The sequence below is a fragment of the Heloderma suspectum genome, chromosome 3, assembly GCF_057233095.1.
Source record: "Heloderma suspectum isolate Gila_16-S chromosome 3, 16-S_ref, whole genome shotgun sequence".
In the NCBI taxonomy this organism is placed as follows: Eukaryota; Metazoa; Chordata; class Lepidosauria; order Squamata; family Helodermatidae; genus Heloderma; species Heloderma suspectum.
In genome coordinates this window covers 24,731,962-24,753,615 of record NC_139460.1, presented here as the reverse complement: position 1 = coordinate 24,753,615, position 21,654 = coordinate 24,731,962, and the positions used below count along the sequence as shown (strand labels likewise).

Genomic DNA, 21,654 nt, shown 5'->3' with positions numbered 1-21,654 from the left:
TTCTGGCAGGCCTTTGGGGATAGATAGCCTGGACCTGTGAGAATATGATGGATTGGTACTATTGTTTATATTGTTGACTTTTTAAATTCTGATATTTTATACCATTTTAATATTATTGATGATTTAATTATATTTTTAACTTTTGTATATTTCTATTTATATGTTTTAACTGTACAAGTTTTTAATGTTGTAAAGCCGCCTTGAATCCCAGTATCGGGAAAAAGGCAGGATATAAATAAATATCACCATCGTCGTCGTCATCGTCATCATCATCAGCTTGTGGTGGTGAGTTCCATAGTTTCACTATGCACAGTCTGAAGAAGTCCTTCCTTTTATCTGTTCTGAATCTCCCATCAATCAACTTCATGGGATGACCTCATTGGGTTCTAGTATTTTGAGAGAGAGAGAGGAAAATGTCTCCCTATCCACTTTCTCCACACCATGCATAATTCATGCATAATATTCTCTCTCTCTCTCTCTCTCTGTGTGTGTGTGTGTGTGAGAGAGAGAGAGAGAGAGAGAGAGAGAGTGAAGGAGAGCATTTTTTGATTGTTCTTATTCTTTTGTAAGCCACATTGGGATTTGTTTTCAAATGAGAAGCTGTGTATAAATGTTGCTAATAAATAAATAAGTATATAAAAACAAAGTATATAAAACTCACAATTGATTACTTAAAACCACAATAATAGAAGCCCAGCTAAGAGGTATACCACAGGTTAGGAAAGGTAGCACCAAGTCCAAGAGGTCACCTGCAGCATGGTTAATGAGTAGTGTTAAGGGAGCTATTAGAGAAAAGAGACCTTCCTTCAGAAAATGGAAGTCTTGCCTGAGTGAGGAAAACAAAAGGGAGCACAAGCTTGCACAAAGGCAATGCAAGCAGACAATAAGAGATGCAAAAGAAGCATTCTGAAGAGCATACTGCTAACAACATCAAGGCCAACAATAAAGAATTCTTTAAATATATCAGAAGCAGAAAACCAGCTAGGGAGGCATTTGGACCATTGGATGACAATGGAGTTAAAGGAGTACTGAAGGAGGATAAGGATATTGCAGAGCAGCTGAATGAATTCTTTTCATCTGTCTTCACTGCAGAAGATAGAGGACAGATATCTGTGCCTAAACTGATGTTTTCAGGAAGGGTATCTGAGGAACTGAGGCAAATAGCGGTGAAAAAATATGAAGTTCTCAGCCTCATTGATAAACTGAAACCAAATAAATCACTGGACCCAGATGGTATCCATCCTAGAGTTCTCAAAGAACTCAAATATGAGATTGCTGATATTCTAACCAAACTATGCAACATGTCCCTAAGATCAGTCTCTATACCAGAGGACTAGAAGATGGCCAATGTAACACCAATTTCCAAAAAGGGATCCGGGGGGGATTCGGTAAATTACAGGCTGGTTAGCTTAACGTCTGTTCCAGGTAAATTGGTTGAAGGCATTATTAAAGATAAAATTAGTAAGCATATAGGACAAGCCCTGCTGAAAAAGAATCAATACAGCTTCCACAAAGGTATGTCCTGTCTCATTAACATTTTAGAGCTCTTTGAGAGTGTCAGTAAACATGTAGACAGGGGTGATCCAGTAGACATTGTTTATTTGGACTTCCAAAAGGCTTTTGATGAAGTCCCTCACCAAAGACTCCTGAGAAAACTTAGCAGTCATTGAATAAGAGGGCAGGTCCTCTTATGGATCAGTAACTGGATAAAGAACAGAAAGCACAGAGTAGGAATAAATGGTAAATTCTCCCAATGGAGGGAAGTATATAGTGGGGTCCCACAAGGTTCTGTATTAGGAAAGGAAAGGTTCCTCTGTCCTGTGCAAGCACTGGGACATTACTGACCCCTAGAGGGATGCTGCTTACGCTGGCATTTTCATGGCAGACTATAGCGGGGTGGTTTGCCATTGCCTTCCCCAGTCGTGACTACCTTTCCCCCAGCAAGCTGGGTACTCATTTTACCGACCTCGGAAGGGTGGAAGGCTGAGTCGACCTGAGCCGGCTACCCGAGACCCGGCTTCCACTGGGATCGAACTCAGGTCGTGGGGAGAGTTTCGGTTGCAAGCAATACTGCCACCTACCACTCTGCGCCAATGCTTTTCAACCTGTTCAAAATGATCTGGAATTAGGAGTGAGGAGTGAAGTGGCCAAGTTTGCGGATGACACCAAATTATTTAGGGTGGTTAAAACAAAAAGGGATTGTGAAGAGCTCCAAAAGGATCTCTCCAAACTGGGAGAATGGGCATCTAAATGGCAAATGCTGTTCAATGTAAGCAAGTGATGCATGCTGGGGCAAAAAAATCACAACTTTGAGTATAGCTTGATGGGATCTGAGCTAGCGGTGACTGACCAGGAAAAAGATCTTGGGGTTGTGGTGGACAGCTCAATGAAGATGTCAACCCAGTGTGCGGCCACTGTAAAAAAGGCAAACTCTGTGTTAGGCATAGTTAGAAAAGGAATTGAGAATAAAACTGCCAAGATCATACTGCCCTTATACAACTCTATGGTACAACCACACTTGGAATACTGTGTACAGTTCTGGTCACCACACCTAAAAAAAAGATATTGTAGAGTTGGAAAAAGTGCAGAAAAGGGCAACTAAAATGATCAAGGGGCTGGAGCATCTCCCCTATGAGGGAAGGTTACAACAGCTGGGATTGTTTAGCTTGGAAAAAAGGAGGGTAAGGGGAGACATGATAGAGGACTACAAAATTATGCATGATGTGGATAGGGAGGCTTTTTTCTCCCTCTCTCAAAATACTAGAACCCAGGGTCATCCTATGAAGTTGATTGGTGGGAGATTCAGGACAGATAAAAGGAAGTACTTTGTCACACAGTGCAGAGTTAAGCTATGCTACCTCCAGTACCAGAGGCAGTGAGCCTATGTACACCAGTTCTTGGGGAACATGGGTGGGAGGGTGCTATTACACTCATGGCCTGCTTGTGAGTTCCTGGTGGACAGCTAGCTGGCCACTGTGTGAACAGAATGTTGGACTAGATGGACCCTTGGTCTGATCCAACAGGGCTCTTCTTATGTTCTTATGTTCTTAATTTAAATAAATAAAATTGACAGAACTGGACAAATAAACAAAAAACAATATAAAACAAGTCTAACTTCAGGGCTAGAAAGAGTACTGTGTTTGCTGCTACTGATTGTTTGAAGACTGTAATGGCAACCTGTCTTCTGACATTAGTTAGCTGATTGACAGCATATTTCATGAATGCTGCAAGGCACAAGTCTTCAACTGTTAATACTGCAGATTCATAGAACTGTGTGGAACTCAGTGGCTCTGATTCAGGGAAACTGTAATCCTATACCTACTTACCTGGGAGTAAGTCCCATTGAACTCAGAGGGGCTTGCTTCTGAAGAGACATGTATAGTATTGCCTCTTAAGTCACCATAAAGCCTCTTTAAGCTCATTGAAAAAAAGAGCTGGGTATGCATGTATAGATCAATCAATCATCTGCCCACGAAATAGGTTTCTTGATGAGGTTCAAGTAGTCATGCCATTGTCAGGGTTCCCCTTATGATCTGGACCCCCTGAGCAACTCCTTAAGGATCTCTTGCCTCCTTAAGAGTCCCACCTTCCTTCTTTTAAACTTCCCCTTCCCAATAACATGGGGTTTAGGCTGTAGATGTGGGGAGATTGACACTTTAGACATGTTTAGTTTAACCACAACAGTTTACTGGTAAATTAAAGCAAGCAAATCACAACTAAAGGTATTTACACAATAGAACTGAGTGATACAAAATGCATTAAGAGAAAATAAAAGTTGTGAAATGCAAGTTCCTTTACCCTAGCTGTACTTAGACTTCTCCAGGCTGCTTCTTCCTACTCCTGGTCATCCTGATTCTGCTCTCACTGGCTCTCTCCCCCTCTTTATATACCCTCCTCCCTCAAAACTGAAAGTACTGCTTCAAACCTGAAGAAATGAAACTTAACTGGGGAAAAGAAATGGAAACTTCAGTGGGGAAATGAAACTCCTCCTCCCAGGGATACCCCCTCTCAACACCTCCCCCCCCAAAACAACCAAAAACCGAAACAAAACTCCAGGCCTCTAAGCCTGCTCTTTCCCCCCTTTTTCTTCTGCAGGCCTTAAAACTTCACAGCCATACAATCAGTTCACTTTTCTTTTGTTTTTTCTCGAATAAAAGTAATGCATTTGGGAAAGAAGGGCTACTGCTGTGACACAATTCATCTATTTATTTATTCTTATTCAGAAGACTTATATCTGCCTTTCCACTATAAAATACTGCCCAAGGAGACCAACATCATAAAAATAATATACAACTCAACATAAAAACCTAAGCTAATTAAAAAAAAACACCACCTAAACAAAACTGTATTCCCTCGGTGAGGGAAATTAAAACTTCTGGGGGCCAGATGAACATTTCATTGGAAAGAATTCCATAACAGGGCTATGGCCACAGGAAAGGGCCTGTTTTGCATCCTGACCAACCTAACATCAGTGTGTGTTGGGGCACAGAAAAAGGCATCTTGATTGGATCTTAGAGTTTGGTTAGGTTGGCATGGGAGGAAACAGTAGGTACCCTAGACCCAAGCCAATTAGGGCTTTACAAGTAGGGCTGTGCAGGGACCCCCCCAATCAGACATGGAAGCCACTTAGTGGCTTTGAAGGAAGGCCTGATTTGGCTTGGGCTGCTTCAGGGGCCCTCTGACCTGTCTCAGTCCCAAACCCAAAGCAGGATTCGGCCATCTGAATCCTGCTTCAGCCCCCCCATGCCCCTGTGCAAACCCCCAGCTCCTTACCTGGGTCACTGCCGCCACCTCCTCCTCCTCCTCTGTGGTGCTGCTGCCTCCACCACCTCCGTTGCCACCTCTGCCACTATTGCCACCACTGCTGCCATCATTGCTGCCTGCCACCACCAACTCCTGAGCCCTGGATGTGCATCAGCTCTTGTTGCAGGGAGTTGCCATTTTAAAAATGGCAACCCACACGAAAAAGAGCCAACACACATCCAGGGCTTAGGAGCTGGTGGTGGTGGGCAGCAGTGGTGATGATGGCAGCGGTGATAGTGGTGGAGGCAGCAGTGGCAGCAACCGCTGCCACCGCTGTCACTGTCGCCACCATCATTGCTGCCTGCCACCACCAGCTCCTGAGCCATGGAGGTGCGGCGACTCTTCCTGCAGGGAGTTGCCATTTCTAAAATGGCGACTCCTGCCAAAAAGAGCTGACATGCATCCAGGGCTCAGGAGCTGGCGGTGGCGGGTGGTGATGGTGGTGGTGGCGGCTATGACAGCAGTAGTGGAGGTGGTGTGATGGCAACCGAGGTGACAGTAGCGATGGCAGTGGCAGTGGCGGCAGTGGTGACTCCGGTGAGTCACCTCAGGTAAGGAGCTGGAGGTGCCAGTGCGTCTGGGCTGGACTGCTGAAGCTCCAAAGTGCACCAAGAACTTTGGAGAGCCCCCAACCCGCTTCGGGTTGCTTCATGTCTGCTCCGCTTTGCCTTGGAAGGGGGTCGCGATGGACCAAAGCGGCCCGCTTCAACTCGGGGTTCGGGCTTCGGGCCGAAGTGGTGCACAGCCCTATTTATAGGTAATATGTAGGGATAAGGGTAAAATTCATTTGGTTCTCATTTTAATAAAGCCTACAGCATACTTCCTGAACTAGTACACAATTTTCACACATCTCTGAGTTTTGTGATCCAGTTCTCTGATCAGAAAATGCATACAAAAATGCTTTCATTAGAAAAATAACATAAATGTGTACATTATGGATAATAGCAGACACAAAGGCATATATCAGGGAAATTGCTATCTATATCTATATCTATATCTATATCTATATCTATCAGCAAATTGCACACAAAGCTGTACCAATTTCATGTGCATGAAAATGGATACAAATAATAAAAAAACATATTTTTTTTTTGCAGATTGATGCAGAAAATGGCACCAAACTTGCGCTTTGAAAAAAATGAGAATGTTATAGAAAGCAATACAGTCAGGTTCATCTATCCCTAATCATAACCAGCCCTTTGAATTGCAGCCAGAAATATATTGGTATCAGTGCAGCTGTTCTGAATTGCACATAATAGGCTCAGACAGCCATGTTCCTGCGTGCCTCATGTGGAATGCTGAGGCATTCTCCACCAGCTGAAGCTTCTGGAGCCTCTGAAGAGTAGAGGCAGTTCCATGTAAGACACATTACACTAATCCAATTTTGACAGAATGAACATGCGTCACTGTTTGTACATCCAATTATGGTTGAACACCCCATTATGGGATTCTCCACACAGAAGCTTTTTGTCCGGCGATTTTCCCAGGGCTTCAGCTTCCAGATTCTTTTCAGGATTAAGATCTCCCTTTACGTGTGCTTCCCTCCCCCACTTGTCCCCTTTATCCATGAGTTCTATATTTTTCATTTATGGAGCCACTAGATGGTGCTGTGGTCTAGCTCCTCTCACTGCAGGATTTCCTCATTTCATGGAGAAATGGGAAAAATAACTTTTTGTTGCCACATTATTTCCATTTCAAATTAAGCCGCGGAAGTGCTCGGAAAGTACGAGAGAGATGCTGGAGCTTGACGATTTCAGGTAAAGGACCAGAAAACTGCTGTGAGTGACCAATCTCAATTGCAGGATAAAACCCCCATGTGGAGAAGCCCTTTGTCTCTGTTCAACACCCCTGCACCCACATATTTCAGTTTGCTTATTGACACAAAGATTGCTTACCATCCGTTCGGAGTGTCAGTGGTGTAGGAGGGCTAAGGACCCTGGCGTTGGTCACTGTGTTCTTCACCAGGCAGATGTAACTCCCTACATCTGATGGCTGTACCTTGGATATGTACAAGTTGCCTGTTTCCTGGGAGATGAACCGCCGGCTGTCCTCTGCCACAAAGGAGGGGAACTCATTAAACACCCAGCTATAGATGATCTCTGGAAAATAAAAAAGCAGCAGTTTTTTAAAAGAAAAAATTGGCAACCAAGTCAGATCAGTAAATCTGCAAATGAAAGTGGCCTGAAGTTATTGTTCCTTAAGAAACTGCAATCTTCTGTTAAAAGTTAGCTTGGGGAGGTTTGCATGGATATGTCTCTGATTGCTCAAGTCAGGGCAGCAAGTAACAAACATTCATAGAACAGAACATCTTGTCATTTGTTTGTCCCATCCTGTGGGGCTAGATGTTCTATAGAAACAAGAACATCTCTTTATACAGGCATGCATTTCTTTTTTTTTTCTTTTTTTAGTGAACTATGGGAAACATGTTCCTTTTTTCACTTTCTGCAGATATGGTGCTATCCAACATGCTGAACCCATTTTTGGGGTAGGGTTGGATAGCACCTTGGATAGCACCATTAGAGTTTTAGCTGGTGGTGGTAACTAAAGCCCTGAATGAAATCACAGCCCCTCCAGAACTGGAGTCACCAGTTGCCATTGGAAGCTTCTTTATAATGAGTAAGGCCATTGGTCTATCTGTTTTGATCAGCATTGTCTGCCCTGCTTGACAGCAGCTTCCTACCTCTTCAAGTAGAGGTCTTACCCATCCTGGCTACCTGAAATACCTTCACTGGATAGGTGTTAAACCTGATATTAACTGGAGATGCCCAGGACTGAACATGGGACTTTCCACATATACATCTTAGGCACTAGCACTGAGCGATGTCCTCTCAGATAGCTCTCTTGCAGCTCATAAATATGATTGCATATCAATCCCTATATATTAGGCACATTTCAAGTGTTCAAAGCACTTCACTGTCATTATCAAAGTAATCCTTGCTAATGGCTTATCCCCATGAGGGAGGGGTGGAATTTGGAGGGTGAGAGTGAACTTCCTAGCTATTTGAGAGTATAGGACCAGCCTACCTAGTTTATTTTCTTGTGGTCTCAGTATTTAATGTTTACTCATGTTAAGTTCTCAGGATTTAATCTTTTACTTGTATTGTGTTCCCACTATTGAACTTTTATTTTTGTTAACAGAAAACAGTATACATGTTTAGGAACACTAAATGTGAATAATGCACCCCATAAGGATATAAGAAGAGCTATACTGGGTCAGACCAAGGGTTCATGTAGTCCAGTATTCTGTTCACACGGTGGTCAACCAGCTACCCATGGAGAACTCACAAGCAGGACACGAGTGCAAAAGCACCCTCCCTCCCATGTTCCCCAGTAACTGGTGTACAGAGCTATACATCCTCTGATTCTGGAGGTGGCATATAGCCATCAGGACTAGTAGCCATCGATAGCCTTCTCCTCCATGAATTTGTTGGTGACAACCTGCACAGCTATTCTCCATCCATTCCCTCTACTTGGTGTGAGAGGGGGCAGGGGGTCATAAATAAGAATTATAGGTTTCTTCCATACTAGGATCCATCAGCACCACTTTTAAAGTTGTCCAAATTGGTGGCCATCACTACGTCTTGTGGTAGTGAATTCCATAGTTTAACTATGCGCTGTTTTCTAAGACAGGCTAGAAAAAATTATTTACCCATTTTACAAATGGTTCATTCCTTGATAATATGACACATAGAAGCATATTATCTGTTTTGTGACTTCATTTGTAGCCTGTGGATGAGATTATGTGCTTGAATTATTGGCTTGGCACATATTTCTAGTTCTTGCTTTGTGCTTGTGACACATTGTACTAGTCTGGGTTATGGCAGAGTAATACTGGGGGAGAGCATATCATCTGCAGGGTGTCCACCTTCTTGAGTTAGAATTCCACCCCTGCCATGAGGTAAACCAGTTTTATTATTCCAATATTTCAGATGAGGAATGGCAGCTGAGAAAATATATGAGAAAATTCAGATGAGATTTTAGCCAGGCTTTCCCAGTTTGCATCTCACATTTTAGCCCCTTTCATAGGGTCAGAAACCATGCAAGTGCAATGCGCGATGGAGGAAACAGGACAGCGCCCACTGTTCCTGCTCTCCCTTACACATGTTTGGTCTACACTGTTTCTAGACCAGTTTGTTCTGTAACAGTGTGAGGTAAGGGGTTTTATTCTTACCCATTCACCTCACAAATTCTTACTTCTATACTTTTTGGGGGGGTCAAATAACACTGGAGTTAGAAGCAAAAAGCCCAACAAAGTGCCACAACTGAAATGCTTCCAACACATTAGGAATCTGTGTATGTATAAATACTTTTACTACTTTACCATGAATGCAAACATAGCAGCTTCGTTGCAACATTAACAGCACAATCCTATACATGACTACTCAGAAGTAAGTCAAATTGTGCTCAGTTCAGTGGGGCTTACTCCCAGTTAAGCTTGTATAGGTAAATGGCCCATTTACACCTCTAATATTGTGTATATCAACCTTTCCCAACCTGAATTTGCACATATTTAAATATGCGTATTTTAAAGACCTCAGTTTTCATAAAAAAAACAAGCTCAGGAAAATGGCGGGTGCTTGTGGATGGGATCCAGTGTGAGTGCATGTGCTCAGTAAACTTGTGGGGGCTCAAGCACAGGTCTGGGGGGGGGAGCCTCAAATGGAGGACAGTGCTTCAGTGGGTGCCTGCCAAAAATGGACAGGGGTAGGTCTGTCCATCCCTACTCAGTGGTGCTGATGGATCCTAGTATGGAAGAAACCTATAATTCTTACTTATGACCCCCTGCCCCCTCTCACACCAAGTAGAGGGAATGGATGGAGAATAGCTGTGCAGGTTGTCACCCACCTCTGTATGCCCACATCCATTCTTGACTCAGCCCCATTTACAGTATGGCAGTGTGAACCATTTTCCTCTGTACGAGAAGCATTCATTGCAAGGCACGCACATAGGACTGGGATGAGGCAGATATTGATGTAATGGCTGCTGTTATCACAAAGTCATACTTTACAGGGGGGAGCAGCGGTATTCTTCTTCATAATTGCTAGTGCCAAGGGACATCTATAGAACTCTCTCCCAGTACACAGTTGCAGATTTTCCAGACACATCTCCTTTCCTCTTTCTCTCCCTTTCTGTTTTCTGATGGTACTCCTCACAGTCACATTGGAAGGGCGGTCGAGGAAGAGAAGACAGATGGATAGCAACTGCTACAATAGTTGAGTCCTCCTTCTGCCAGAGCTGTCTTAGAAGACATAGCTCCATCTCAATTTTCATGTTCTATCTTCTCCACTTCCATTATCTCATCTTCTCCTCCCACCCCCATCCCTCAATTCTTCTAAGCTGCTGAACTTTTGACACCCGGCATTAGCTTCGAGGCAGCCTTGCTCTGCTGTCGGTTCTCTGACAGTCTTGTCAGGGCTGGCTTTAAAGGCAGAAATGTCAAGGTTAGCACAGTAATAGAAAGTCATTGCCGATTTGCCGCTGCTCCAAGACACAAAATGCTTTTCCAGTAGAGTAAGTCCTGGGCTTTCATCTACTAATTGTCTGAGCTACTGTTTTCAGCCTGAGAAGCAGTATGAAAACAGTAACCACCATCTACCCTCATGGTACATTTATTTCTAATGTGCTAAAAACGAAGAAGCCTCATTGCCAGTGGATAGTTAGAAAGTTGGGGGAATTTAAGGTCACAAAGATTGGAAGCATCTCCCCACTATTTCTAAACATCTATTATTTCCATAGACCACTCAACTTCCTTTTCTCGTGATAAGGGTGAAACTAGTTTAGTTGCAAATCCTTTTAGGTGTTCCTTTTTTGGGGGGGGGGTAATGTTATAAGTCTATGACATCCCAGGGGATGGCCTGAGGGCACATGACACAGCCAGCTTGCTGAAGCTAAGCAGGTCTGAGTCTGGTCAGTGTGTGAATGGGAGATCACCTGGAAACTTCATTGTACTCCACCTTGAGTCCCATAATGGAAGAACGGTGGTATATAAATGTACATACTAAAATAACAACTATGATAATAATATTAATAATGGTCTAAATCAGTGCCTTTCAAAATTTCTAACTACAGAGAACCCTCTTTACATCTCAGTTAGTTGTCTGTTGAGATTCCTGCAGGCTGAAAAGGATTCTCAGTTTATAAGTGAAGCTGGCCAGCCCGTTACTGTACCTTACGGCACAGCCATTTGCCTCTGTGGCTGCGGATTTTGAGAGATGATCAGCTGCTTTTCCTTTTTTTCTGGAAAGTTGTCCCCCCTCCCCCCCAAAGAAGAAGCTTGACTGCTATTTCTGAGCTTCTAAGTGAGAAATTTCTGATAAGATTTTCTTTTTCTACATAATGTGGAGAAAGTGGATTGAGAAACAGTTTTCTTCCTTCTTTGTAATCGTAGAACCTGGGCTCCTCCAATGAAGCTGAATGGTGGGAGATTCAGGACAGACAAAAGGAAGTACTTCTTCATGCAGCACATCATTGAACTATGGAATTTGCTACAACAAGATGTGACGACGGCCACATCTCTCTCTTTTTTTTAAAAGCCATCTAGCCTAGATGGCTTTAAAAGGGGATTAGACAAATTAATGGAAGGTAAGGGTATCAATCAATAGATCTATGCAGGCATTTGCTTGCAACAAGAGTAAACAAAAATAAAAACCTGGGGAGGGGATATGTGTGTGCATGTCAGCTCCCAATGTCCCCACACATCCAGATCTTTGTGCATTTAGCATAAAGATCTGAAAAGGATGCTGAAAATGCAGCTGAATGCACTTGCAAGACTCCCATGATTGGGAACCCTGATTAGGCAGGGTTCTTGTGCACAAGAGTTTTCTAAGCATGTGCAGCACAACTTGCTTGCAAGGTCTTTCAGATCTTCACACTAACTATGCAATGTTTCCATATACTTGCATTGTAGATGAATGCTTGCACACACCTAAATGGCTGCTGGTCATGATGGATATATGCGACCCTGCAGGCTCAGAGGCAGCATGCATATAAATACCAGTTGGAAGAGGGCTACTACTGGTATCATGTGCTGATTGTAGGCTTCTCAGAGGCATCTGGTTGGCTACTGTGAAAAAGGTGATGTTGGACTAGACAGGCCTTTGGTCTTGTCCATCAGGGCTCTTCCTATGTATTTATGTCCTTAACTCATGAGTTCCTCAGAGCAGAGTTTGAAAATCACTGGTCTAGATTAAATCATATCTCACTAATGCTAGGGATGCTTTTGAGCTCCTCAGAGACAGAAAATGCACTTGCCTATGGACTGCTACAGTTGCTGAAAGAATAGATGAATCTCCTCCCAAGAAGTGAAATCTATATGAATCCAATTTACTCCATTTTGGGGAAAGGGCTTCCTCTGTATTGTTCCACTCAGGTGGGCTCTAGATCAGGGGTGAGCAGAACATAGATCGTCAGATGCTCTGGACTTCAACTCCCAGCATTTCTGACCACTGAACCATGCTGCCATGGGCTTCTGGGACTTCCGAGTCCAAAATATCTGGAGATTCTGTCCATCCCTGCTCTAGATGATTCCAGGGAAATCAAAACGCTACAGGAAACATGACATACATTTTGGACAGATCCAGTTGGGCATTGCCCAGCAAAGGCAATGAATGAGCTTTAGGCAGGACCATGGTCTCACACAGAAGCTAAAGGAAAAATATATACAACAAAGGGTGGCCATAACAGTAAATAGCTAATAATATGTCCTACTTACTTACACCCAAGAGACCTGGATTCAAGCAGGGGTTTATTAATGGATTTGTTGAGTGGAAATGTAAAAATCAGTATATTTAATGCTGCAATCCTATAGTTATTTACCTGGGAGTAAGCCCCATTGAATGCAATGGGACGTAATTCTGAGTACACATCTACAGGATTGCAGTCTCAGTAAACAAACTGGATATAAGGTTCTTAACTCAAATAAAAACTCAAAATAACCATAGCATAAGGGTAGATGCACCGACATGGGGGCGAAGGCGAGCCCATGGTTATCAGGCAGGGCATCAAATGGTCAATTAGTGTTTCAGATGTGAGAAGAAACAGGTAGAGGGCTACTTAGGAATGGAACATAGAAGTCCCACTTAGCTGTCATGGCTAATAGCTATCTCTCATCCATGAATTTGTTTAATCTCCTTTTAAAGCCATCACCACATCTTCTGACAATGAATTTCATAAAATAATTATGTAACATATTGTGTGAAGAACAGGCTCTGTTACTATTCCACAGAAAGAAAGAGTTAGTAAAGATATGCCACTGGACCAATGGTATTATAATTCAAAGTGATTCTCAAAATCCATAAGGCATACATGTATCTTACGATCAACATTTATATACCACACATTTATGTGTTCAACACATTTCTCAACTCAGTATTCCTTGCAATAGCCCTTTACCTCTACATTGTTGGCATTCCTACCTCTACATTGCAGATAGGTAGAGTGGGGTGGGGGAGAGGAGAGAAGATGCTGAGGATGAGACAATAGTTGCTCAGGCCGGCTCTGCCATTAGGGAGAGTGAGGCGGTGGCCTCAGGCAACTGAGTTTGGGTGTCACAAAAGGATAGCAAATTGTAACTTATCTTCATCATCATCATCACCATAATTTTATTTCTTTTGTTGTTTATTCGCTCAGTCGCTTCCAACTCTTTGTGACTTCATGGACCAGCCCACGCCAGAGTTTCCTGTCGGCCGTCGCCACCCCCAGCTCCCCCAAGACAATTGTGGGATTTTCTGCCTCAAGAGCCAAACTAACCTGGCCAGCCTTAAGTACTATGTACGTCACTTAAAAACAAGAAGAGCCCTGCTGGATCAGACCAAGGGTCCACCTAGTTCAGCATTCTGTTCACATAGAGGCCAACCAGCTGTCGACCAGAAACCTACAAGCAGAACACAAGTGCAACAGCACCCTCCCACCCACGTTCCCGAGAAACATCGCTCTTGTTCATGTTGCCCAGCAACTCACCCCACTTTGGGGGAGGGGGAACCATTTGCTGTTCTGCCACAGGCAGCAAATGTCTTAGACAAGCTTGCCTGTGCTGAACTAATACTTGAATAGGGAACTGTCCTGCTCACACTTTTTAGCCACTAGTCTACATGAGTTCTCATAAATTATAATCAACACATTTTGTCTCTCTCCCAACTGTTCCCCTATCCCCCTCCCCCTGCTGAAAGCGGTAATGCCGTGGTTTGACATAAGGCCTTCTCTGGCTATAACGATAAGTGATAACACAAGTGTTTATATCGTAACAGAGGAACATTTTCAGAGAAAACATTTTTTTAATTAGAGGCACCTGTTCCTCATTCACATGGAGAGAAATAAGTCTCCGATAATTGGTATGGGTTAGAGGCAGTTCGCTTTATCTGAAATGTAGCCATCACTCGGCTTCACAGTGACTGATGTAAAATCAAAGGTATTTAATCAGCAGCCTGACAGCATGGCCTTTTAATAATTCATCCATTAATTAGAGTGATGGCTGAAAAACAGAGTCAGTGTGAACCACTTCAACCATTTTACTGTGTTTACATTTGGTGATGATTCAGGGTTCAATGGTGGTCCTGTTCATGCAGTGTTTCCCACACTTTTGACACCTGGGGCACTGGGTTCAAATCAGAAGCACACTTCACTCTTACACTGAAAAAGATACATATTTCTTGATCCATGCCCAGATCAATGGCAAGGCACTGACCTTGCAAATATGGGATAACCCGGTTAATACTGCCTTTTGGCATCCTGCCCTTTGCTTTGCCCAATCAGCCAGAGAACTCCTGAGATGGGAGCAAGCTTTATGGATAACGGGGATGCTCCTGGGATTTCTTTGTGCCTGTCAGCTATATTGTGACAGCCTCAGGGAATGTTGGCACCTCCAGGCTCCCTACCCCGTCCCTGTGGATGAGGTCAGTGCCTATACATTGGCAACCAGTGGTGCATGGGGTCTTCTCACTCTGATGGGCATAGGGTGGTGGATGCACTCTAGGCTCGCTTTAGTCCATTTTGCAGTACCCTGGGGTAGTTTTTAGCTCTACAGCTCTCCCCCGTTTATGAACACATTCACTTCCTGAAATACATTATTTCCCCCCTCCCCTTTTCATTCATGAACCTGTTGTGCAAAAGATTAAGGATCCAGATCTTTCCTGAACTAGTTGAAATGAAAAATAAAATAAAATCTGACAATAAGTATTTCCTCTGAGATGTGAGCAGCTGAATGACCACAACCAGAAGCAACTATTAACTTCACCTCAAAAACCACCAGGCTCTGCCCATACCCTAACAGGTTTTATCATGGCTCTACCCATATATTATTGGCCAGGTTCCATGTTGGGTCCTTCTCCTGGCTCACCTCAAAGCAGCAGTGGTGGTGGTGGAAGTGGGGCAGTCATTCTGAAAGTTTGCAACCCCTAGAAACAGTATATTTCACATTATCTAGTCAAATGTTAAGCACTTTTAAGTCTCATTGATTTCATTGGGAGAATGATGCATGTGCTTAATTCTCCCCCACATATGATGCTAAAATTCTTAACTCCATTATGCACACTGTTTGTATGCCAGCAGGTTCTGAAGCAAAAAAATTGATCCAAGTGTCTGTTTTAGAAAAAAACACACACACATAGGTGAGACAAAGGAAGGGTTTTACCACTGTAGTATGCAGGGTTGTTTCCTTTTTCTTTGGGAATATATGCATACACACAGACACTACTTATATTTTATTTTCATGGCTTGATATTTTATTTTTAATCTGAGACCTATATCAGCTGCTAAGCAGAAATCACACAGACGGTTGCACTAAAATTGCAATGTACAGATGTCAGAAAACAAACTTTTAAGTACAATTCATCACACATTCACCACAGTATGCTCAGAATATAAAGAACAAAATCATGAATGGTAAAGGTAGCCATAAATTGGCATTCTCATGGGATGCTGAGAGGGAGCTATTGTCTGCCAGCAAACCCTGCTATTTACAAAGTTTGGTTGTTGAAGTGATTAAGTCACCATGGTGACAGCAGAGCTGGCATTTCGTTTTATGAATAGCCCATCTTGTTTACAGATATCCCTCCAGGAGTTCTGTATCTAGTTTCCGAAGGTCATTTGGAAAGCCTTTCTAAATGTTGAACCTATTTCCATATATTATTGTGCTTCATTTTATTCATTCTTGCATGTCTGGAGGAAGATCTAAGCTACCTAACGACAAAACGGGGAGACAAAAAGATCAGATTTTCTGCTGAGAAGTATCTTTGAGGTGAATGCTTTTTGTTTTGTTTTGTTCCTTATGAACTTTTAAAAACTAATTCAGGGAGATCCATTTCTTCTCTTGTTTCCTGAGCTGACACAATTTGATCTCCTTCTCCTAATAGTAGGGTCTTACCAGATCAGCATTCCCAGTGCTACACTATCTCATCTGAAATGAATTTTCCAAGGCACTACTGATGATAGTATGATTAAAAAGACATATCACACAGATTTGACATACTGGGGTCAAAGCCAGGTAAAAAATATAATAGTTCTTCTAGCTGTTACGTTGTCTATATCTGCAGCTTCAAATGCATCAGAGATGCTGTGAAGGGCTTTCCATCACTGGAATCCCCATTTTTATTATCTGCACTGGAGGCAAACACCTCTCCTAGCATGAAGGACAGTGTGCAGTAATGAAACTGTATGTCTTTGCATGAAATTTGTACTTGTTGCATGGAGTTGAGATGTAAATTCACCTGAAAATAATAAAGCATCCAGTAAAATTAATACCACACAGTACCCGCAATAATTATAGTTAGTGCTGTTGATTTGGGTTGTCTGATACCGAAGGAGTTCATTGCAAGCTCTATGGAACCAAGTGGCAGAATGGAAATGGCAGAAGAAATAATAAAATATAATAAAAATCCTAGAACAATAATTCAAATAAAAAAATAAAATTCAACAATAAATATGTCATCAATTTTTGAAATTGACATGATTTGGGGGTGGTGGTAGATTATCTCTTGTGATTATATGACACTGTTAAACACCATAGGTTTGATCCAGGATCTGCCTCCCATTGATAAAGGGCTCCATTCATATAAGGTGCCTCCCCCGATTTTGGAAAAAAAACCCTCCCTGCCCACACCGCAGGTCAGCCCATTCAGCAGAGCCCCCCTGACTCTCTGCATATCATTATCAGGGCCTGGAGGGGTGGCTGTGGGGAGTAGGGAGTAGGAAAATCCACTTCCATCAGCCCCATTGCACATGCCCAAATCTGGATCCAACCCATGTATTTACTCCAATGGTGCTATAATACTAAAGCTACTGTTACTACTAATAAATGGGACTCAGCTGGTATTATTTATTTATTTATTTATTTATTGACTTTCTTAATTGCCCACCTGGCTGGTCACCTGGCCACTCTGGGTGATGTACAGCAATACAAACAGTTTTAAGACAATACAATCCTACTTTAAAACATCATATTTCTAAAATACCCTAACCCACCCCAAATGCCTGCCTGAACAGCCACGTTTTTAATGCATGACGGAAGCTCATTAAAGAGGGGGCATGATGGAGTTCCCTAGGGAGGGAGTTCCACAGAGTGGGGGCCACCACAGAGAAGGCCCCCTCCCTCATCCTCACCAGCCTATCTGTCCTGGCTGATGGGGACAGAGGGAAGGCCATCCGAGGCTGATCTTGTTAAGCGGCCTGTCTGGTGTTGCTGGAGGCGCTCCTTAAGATAGGCTGCGCCAGAACCATATAGGGTTTTAAAGGTCAAAACTGATGCCTTGAATTTGGCCCAGAAAACAACTGGTAACCAGTGCAACTCCTTCAGCACTGGAGTGATGTGATCACGCCAGCAGCTGCCTTTAAACAGGCGAGCCGCCGCGTTCTATAGGGATGTTAGAGAATTCTGCCACTGATCCCAGGGGGGCCGAATTCCTGTGAATTCAGCCCCCCAGAATCCGTGGCAAAACAGAGCCCCCCACCCCTCCACCCCGCGAAAGCCCCGCGAAATGGAGCCTACCTGGCTGCGGCTCTGGCTTCGGTGGCGGCGGCCGCTGCTGCTGGGCTGCTGCGGCCGCAAATGGCGGCTATCGTAATGACTGCTATTTCCGTCCCTACGTCGGCCCTGTGATAGACTATGTAGATATTTATGTAGCCTATCATGGGCTACTATAGGGATGCAAATGGCGTCCCCTACTCAGGACGCCATTTGCGTCTGCACCAGCCTGGCAGAGGCTGGCGGCCCTGCTGCGGGTTAGCCCGGCCGGCAGCTCCATGGCCTGGCCATGGAGCAGAGCTGGCCGGGCAGGATTCCCAAACTTCCTGATGATAGCATCCAGTGGCTTCACATAGATGTTAAATAGCATCGGGGAGAGGATGGAACCTTGTGGCACCCCACAAGTAGTGATGTACGAAAGTCACTTACCTGGTCCCGCAGCTTCCTTCGCGGTGGAGGGGAGGTGCTTCAGTTCTCCCTCCGAAGTTCAGGCTGGGGGGGAGGCTCCCCGCCTCGCCCGGCCGAAATTCAGGCCAGGGGGGGAGGCGCCCCGCCTCTCCCGGCCGAAATTCAGGCCGGGGAGAAGCGTCCCGTCTCACCAGGTGCGAAATAAAAAAGTGAATTAAAAAAAAAAAAACCCGTGATAGGCGATGTAACGATTAACGTAGCCTATCACAGCTAGATTTCCAAAGTCAGCCGTGATAGGCTACGTTAATCGTTATGTAGCCTATCACGGGTGACTTTGAAAAAAAAAAAAAGCACGTACGCAAATGGCGGCGCCCATAGGCACCTCCATTTGCGTTCCTTATTTGGGCCTCGGTAGTCTACGTAAAGATTTACGTAGACTACGGCGAAAATAAGGGCAATGTTTGTAATGGTGGCGGTAGCAGCCGGTCGGAAGATCGGCCACCGCCCCCGCCCCCACCCAAACGCCGCCGAAATGCCGCTGGGACCCGCCGCTGAGGGGGACATTCGAGGGAGGTAAGTCCCATCCCGGGGGGGCGGAGAATTTCACCAACAATTTCGGGGGCCGAATGTGTTGGCATTCGGCCTCCCGGAGATTCGTGGAGAAATTCACGGCCATCCCTACCCACAAGTGAGCAGCCATGGGTCCGAAACGTCCTCTCCCAGTGCTACCCTCTGGTACCTGCCGGAGAGGAAGGACCGGAACCACAGTAATATGGTGTCTGCAATGCCGAACCCTGCCAGGCGGTCCAGAAGGATACCGTGGTCAATGGTATCAAAAGCTGCTAAGAAGTCAAGGAGAACAAGGAAGGATCATTCGCCCCTATCCAAAGCCCTCCTCATATCAATATTCTGAATATTGTTATAAATATTCTGAAACAAAAACACCTTCAGCAATAACTTTTTTTTAAAAAAAACTTCAAGTAGTGTCTGAAATCCCCCCCCCTCTCTCTCCTTCCTTCCTTCCTTCCTTCCTTCCTTCCTTCCTTCCTTCCTTCCTTTTTTCCTTTCTTTCTACATGACCTGTCCACTCTTCAGACAAATATGGGCTGCTTCACACGTGCATGTCGGGATGGGTGAGTGAGTGACGTTTGAGATTGCTAGGATTCTCCAAACATGACCTTGCCACTCATTTTGTGTCCAATTGATACTTGGGTTTGTGATTGCCACTCATTCTGTGTGAACGGGAAAATTGTGCAAATCAATCAGAGATTGAATGAGATATTTGTGCAAATTTTCCCCAATGTGCGCAACTTTCCTCCATAGTCTAAAGCAGGGCTGATTCAATCTGCAGGGGAAATTTGCTCAAAATTGAGCTGGGAAGTTGCACAAATCAGATGTGAGCACATGTCCAGAAATGTGCGGACGGACATTTTTGGCTGATACATCCTTGCAATTTCATTTGTGGCTTTGAACAGGACAAAACATGTGAGCAAACATGGAATTCTCATATACCCCTACATGCAGGTAGTTGATGTCATTCTGTGATCCCTCAACACTGAAAGACCCACTGCTGGATGGGAAAAAAAGCATTGTGTGGCAGGTGATACAAGAGCTCCCTGTGGTTCTTTAATCTATGATGCTTGTTTCACAGGCACAGGTCCTTCTCATCACCTCCTACCTAATTCCTTCACCTGAGATGCCAAGGATTGAATCTGGGAGCTTCTGTATACAAAACCGCTGTACTGCTGAGCCAGGGTTCTCCCCTCCACACAGGGGGTAGAGTGTTATACGTTTGTATGAGGCCCAGATAAATTATGTTAGGCATTGAGTAATGTGTGGGAAATGCCTGCTAGAGTCGCAGGAGCAAAGGGACCAGTGGCTGAATAAGATTTCCAGTGGTGGTGATGGTGGTGGTGATGGATTCCAGGCCCTGCATGCATCTTTGCCCATCCCTATGACTAGAAAGAATATACCAAGCGAAAGTGCACATATTGTGGGATGAACTATCATAAACAAGTGAAATATACAGATCTTAGAGAAACCAGCTTCTCTTGATGCAAAATGTGGGCTATCCTAATGTAAAACCAGGGATGGGTGAATGAGTGATGTTCAACATCACCAGGATTTTCTGAACATCTCCTCACTGCTCATCTCATGCCCTGTTCCCATTCATGATCACTGCTCATTTTGTGTGAATAGGGAACTTGTGCAAATCAAGCAGTGATTGAATGGGAGATTTGTGCAAATTTCCCCCCTCCCAATTTGCTGAAATTTCCAAATTGGCAAAAATTTCCTCCATAGAGTAAAGCAGAGGTGATTTGGTCTACTGAACAAATTTGTGTGAATTAGGAATTTTCATTTTGCATGAAATGAACTGGGTATTGGGAATGAGACAAATGTGAGTACATCTTTGGAAATCTGCAAATATTTTCAGTGGACATGTGCTCACATTCAGAGCTTCAAATGGGACTTGCTTGCATGTTTTGCGAGCAAAATTGAAATTGTCATGCATCCCAATGTAAGACCTTTTTTTTTTAAGTATACATAGCATTTTGCCTATAGCATTTTGCACACATTTCACATTAGGGATGTCCAGATTTTATGAAAGCCATCCTGTGTGTGTTTCATGGATTGTGTGCTGTCATTCGTTCTGGTATCCGTTCATGGATGGATTCAATTTTTCTTTGCAATGATATATGTAATTTATGTTAATATGTAACATTTAGCATATTGTCTCCCATTCTATTCAACTTTTCCACACATATATTTACTAGTCTCTGTAGAAATTTGTGCATTTTCCTATGAATAAATTTGCATAAATTTTGGGAAAGTAAAAAAAAAAAAAAAAGATCAAGGCGAACATGCCATGAGGACAGATCCTGCACTGGCAAACTAAATGGCTTAGTGTGCATCACAGAAGGGCTTTTCTTCCAGATTCTCAGCAGTCTTCAAAAGAATGGGAAATAAATGATTCATGCATCTTAGGTATGTTTCTGCCAGCAGGAAAGACAGGACAAAGGGCATAGAACAAGGCACACTGAGCAGCCTAAACTGAAAGGTGGGAAATAAATATTTTAATAGTACTATATCCAGTTCTGGGTGCAACATTTCAACATTTTGAGAACATTTCTGGTGACCAGAATCATGATGATTAAACTGTTGACATCCTCTAAATCAGCCTTCCTCGATCTGGGACCTTCAGATGTTTTAGACATCAGCTTCCACCATCCCTAGTCAGCATGGTCAATGGTACAAGTGCTGAGAGCTGATATCCAAAATATCTAAAGGGCATCAGGAAGGCTCCTCTAAAATCTGCATGAGTGGACAGCCAATTAAGATTTTTCACTCTTGGAGACTGATGGATATAAAATAATTCTTTAGCTACATGTCCTTCCTTTAAGGAAGCACTCACTACTTCACAAACCCAAGTGTGCAAGCCTGACCATATTGATTTTACAAGACACAGTGGATAAGGGTCAAGAAATCAA

General features: G+C 43.6%; 1 protein-coding gene across 1 annotated transcript in view; it reads right to left on the bottom strand.

Annotated features, from left to right (window-relative positions):
* The window catches only part of LOC146349431 (contactin-5-like), a 233,967-nt gene that overhangs the window by 102,130 nt on the left and 110,183 nt on the right, over positions 1–21,654 (bottom strand). The window contains exon 5 of the mRNA XM_084842648.1: positions 6,699–6,902. Within this exon, the coding sequence (XP_084698774.1) occupies positions 6,699–6,902 (204 nt within the window). The remainder of the gene's footprint in view (positions 1–6,698; positions 6,903–21,654) is intronic.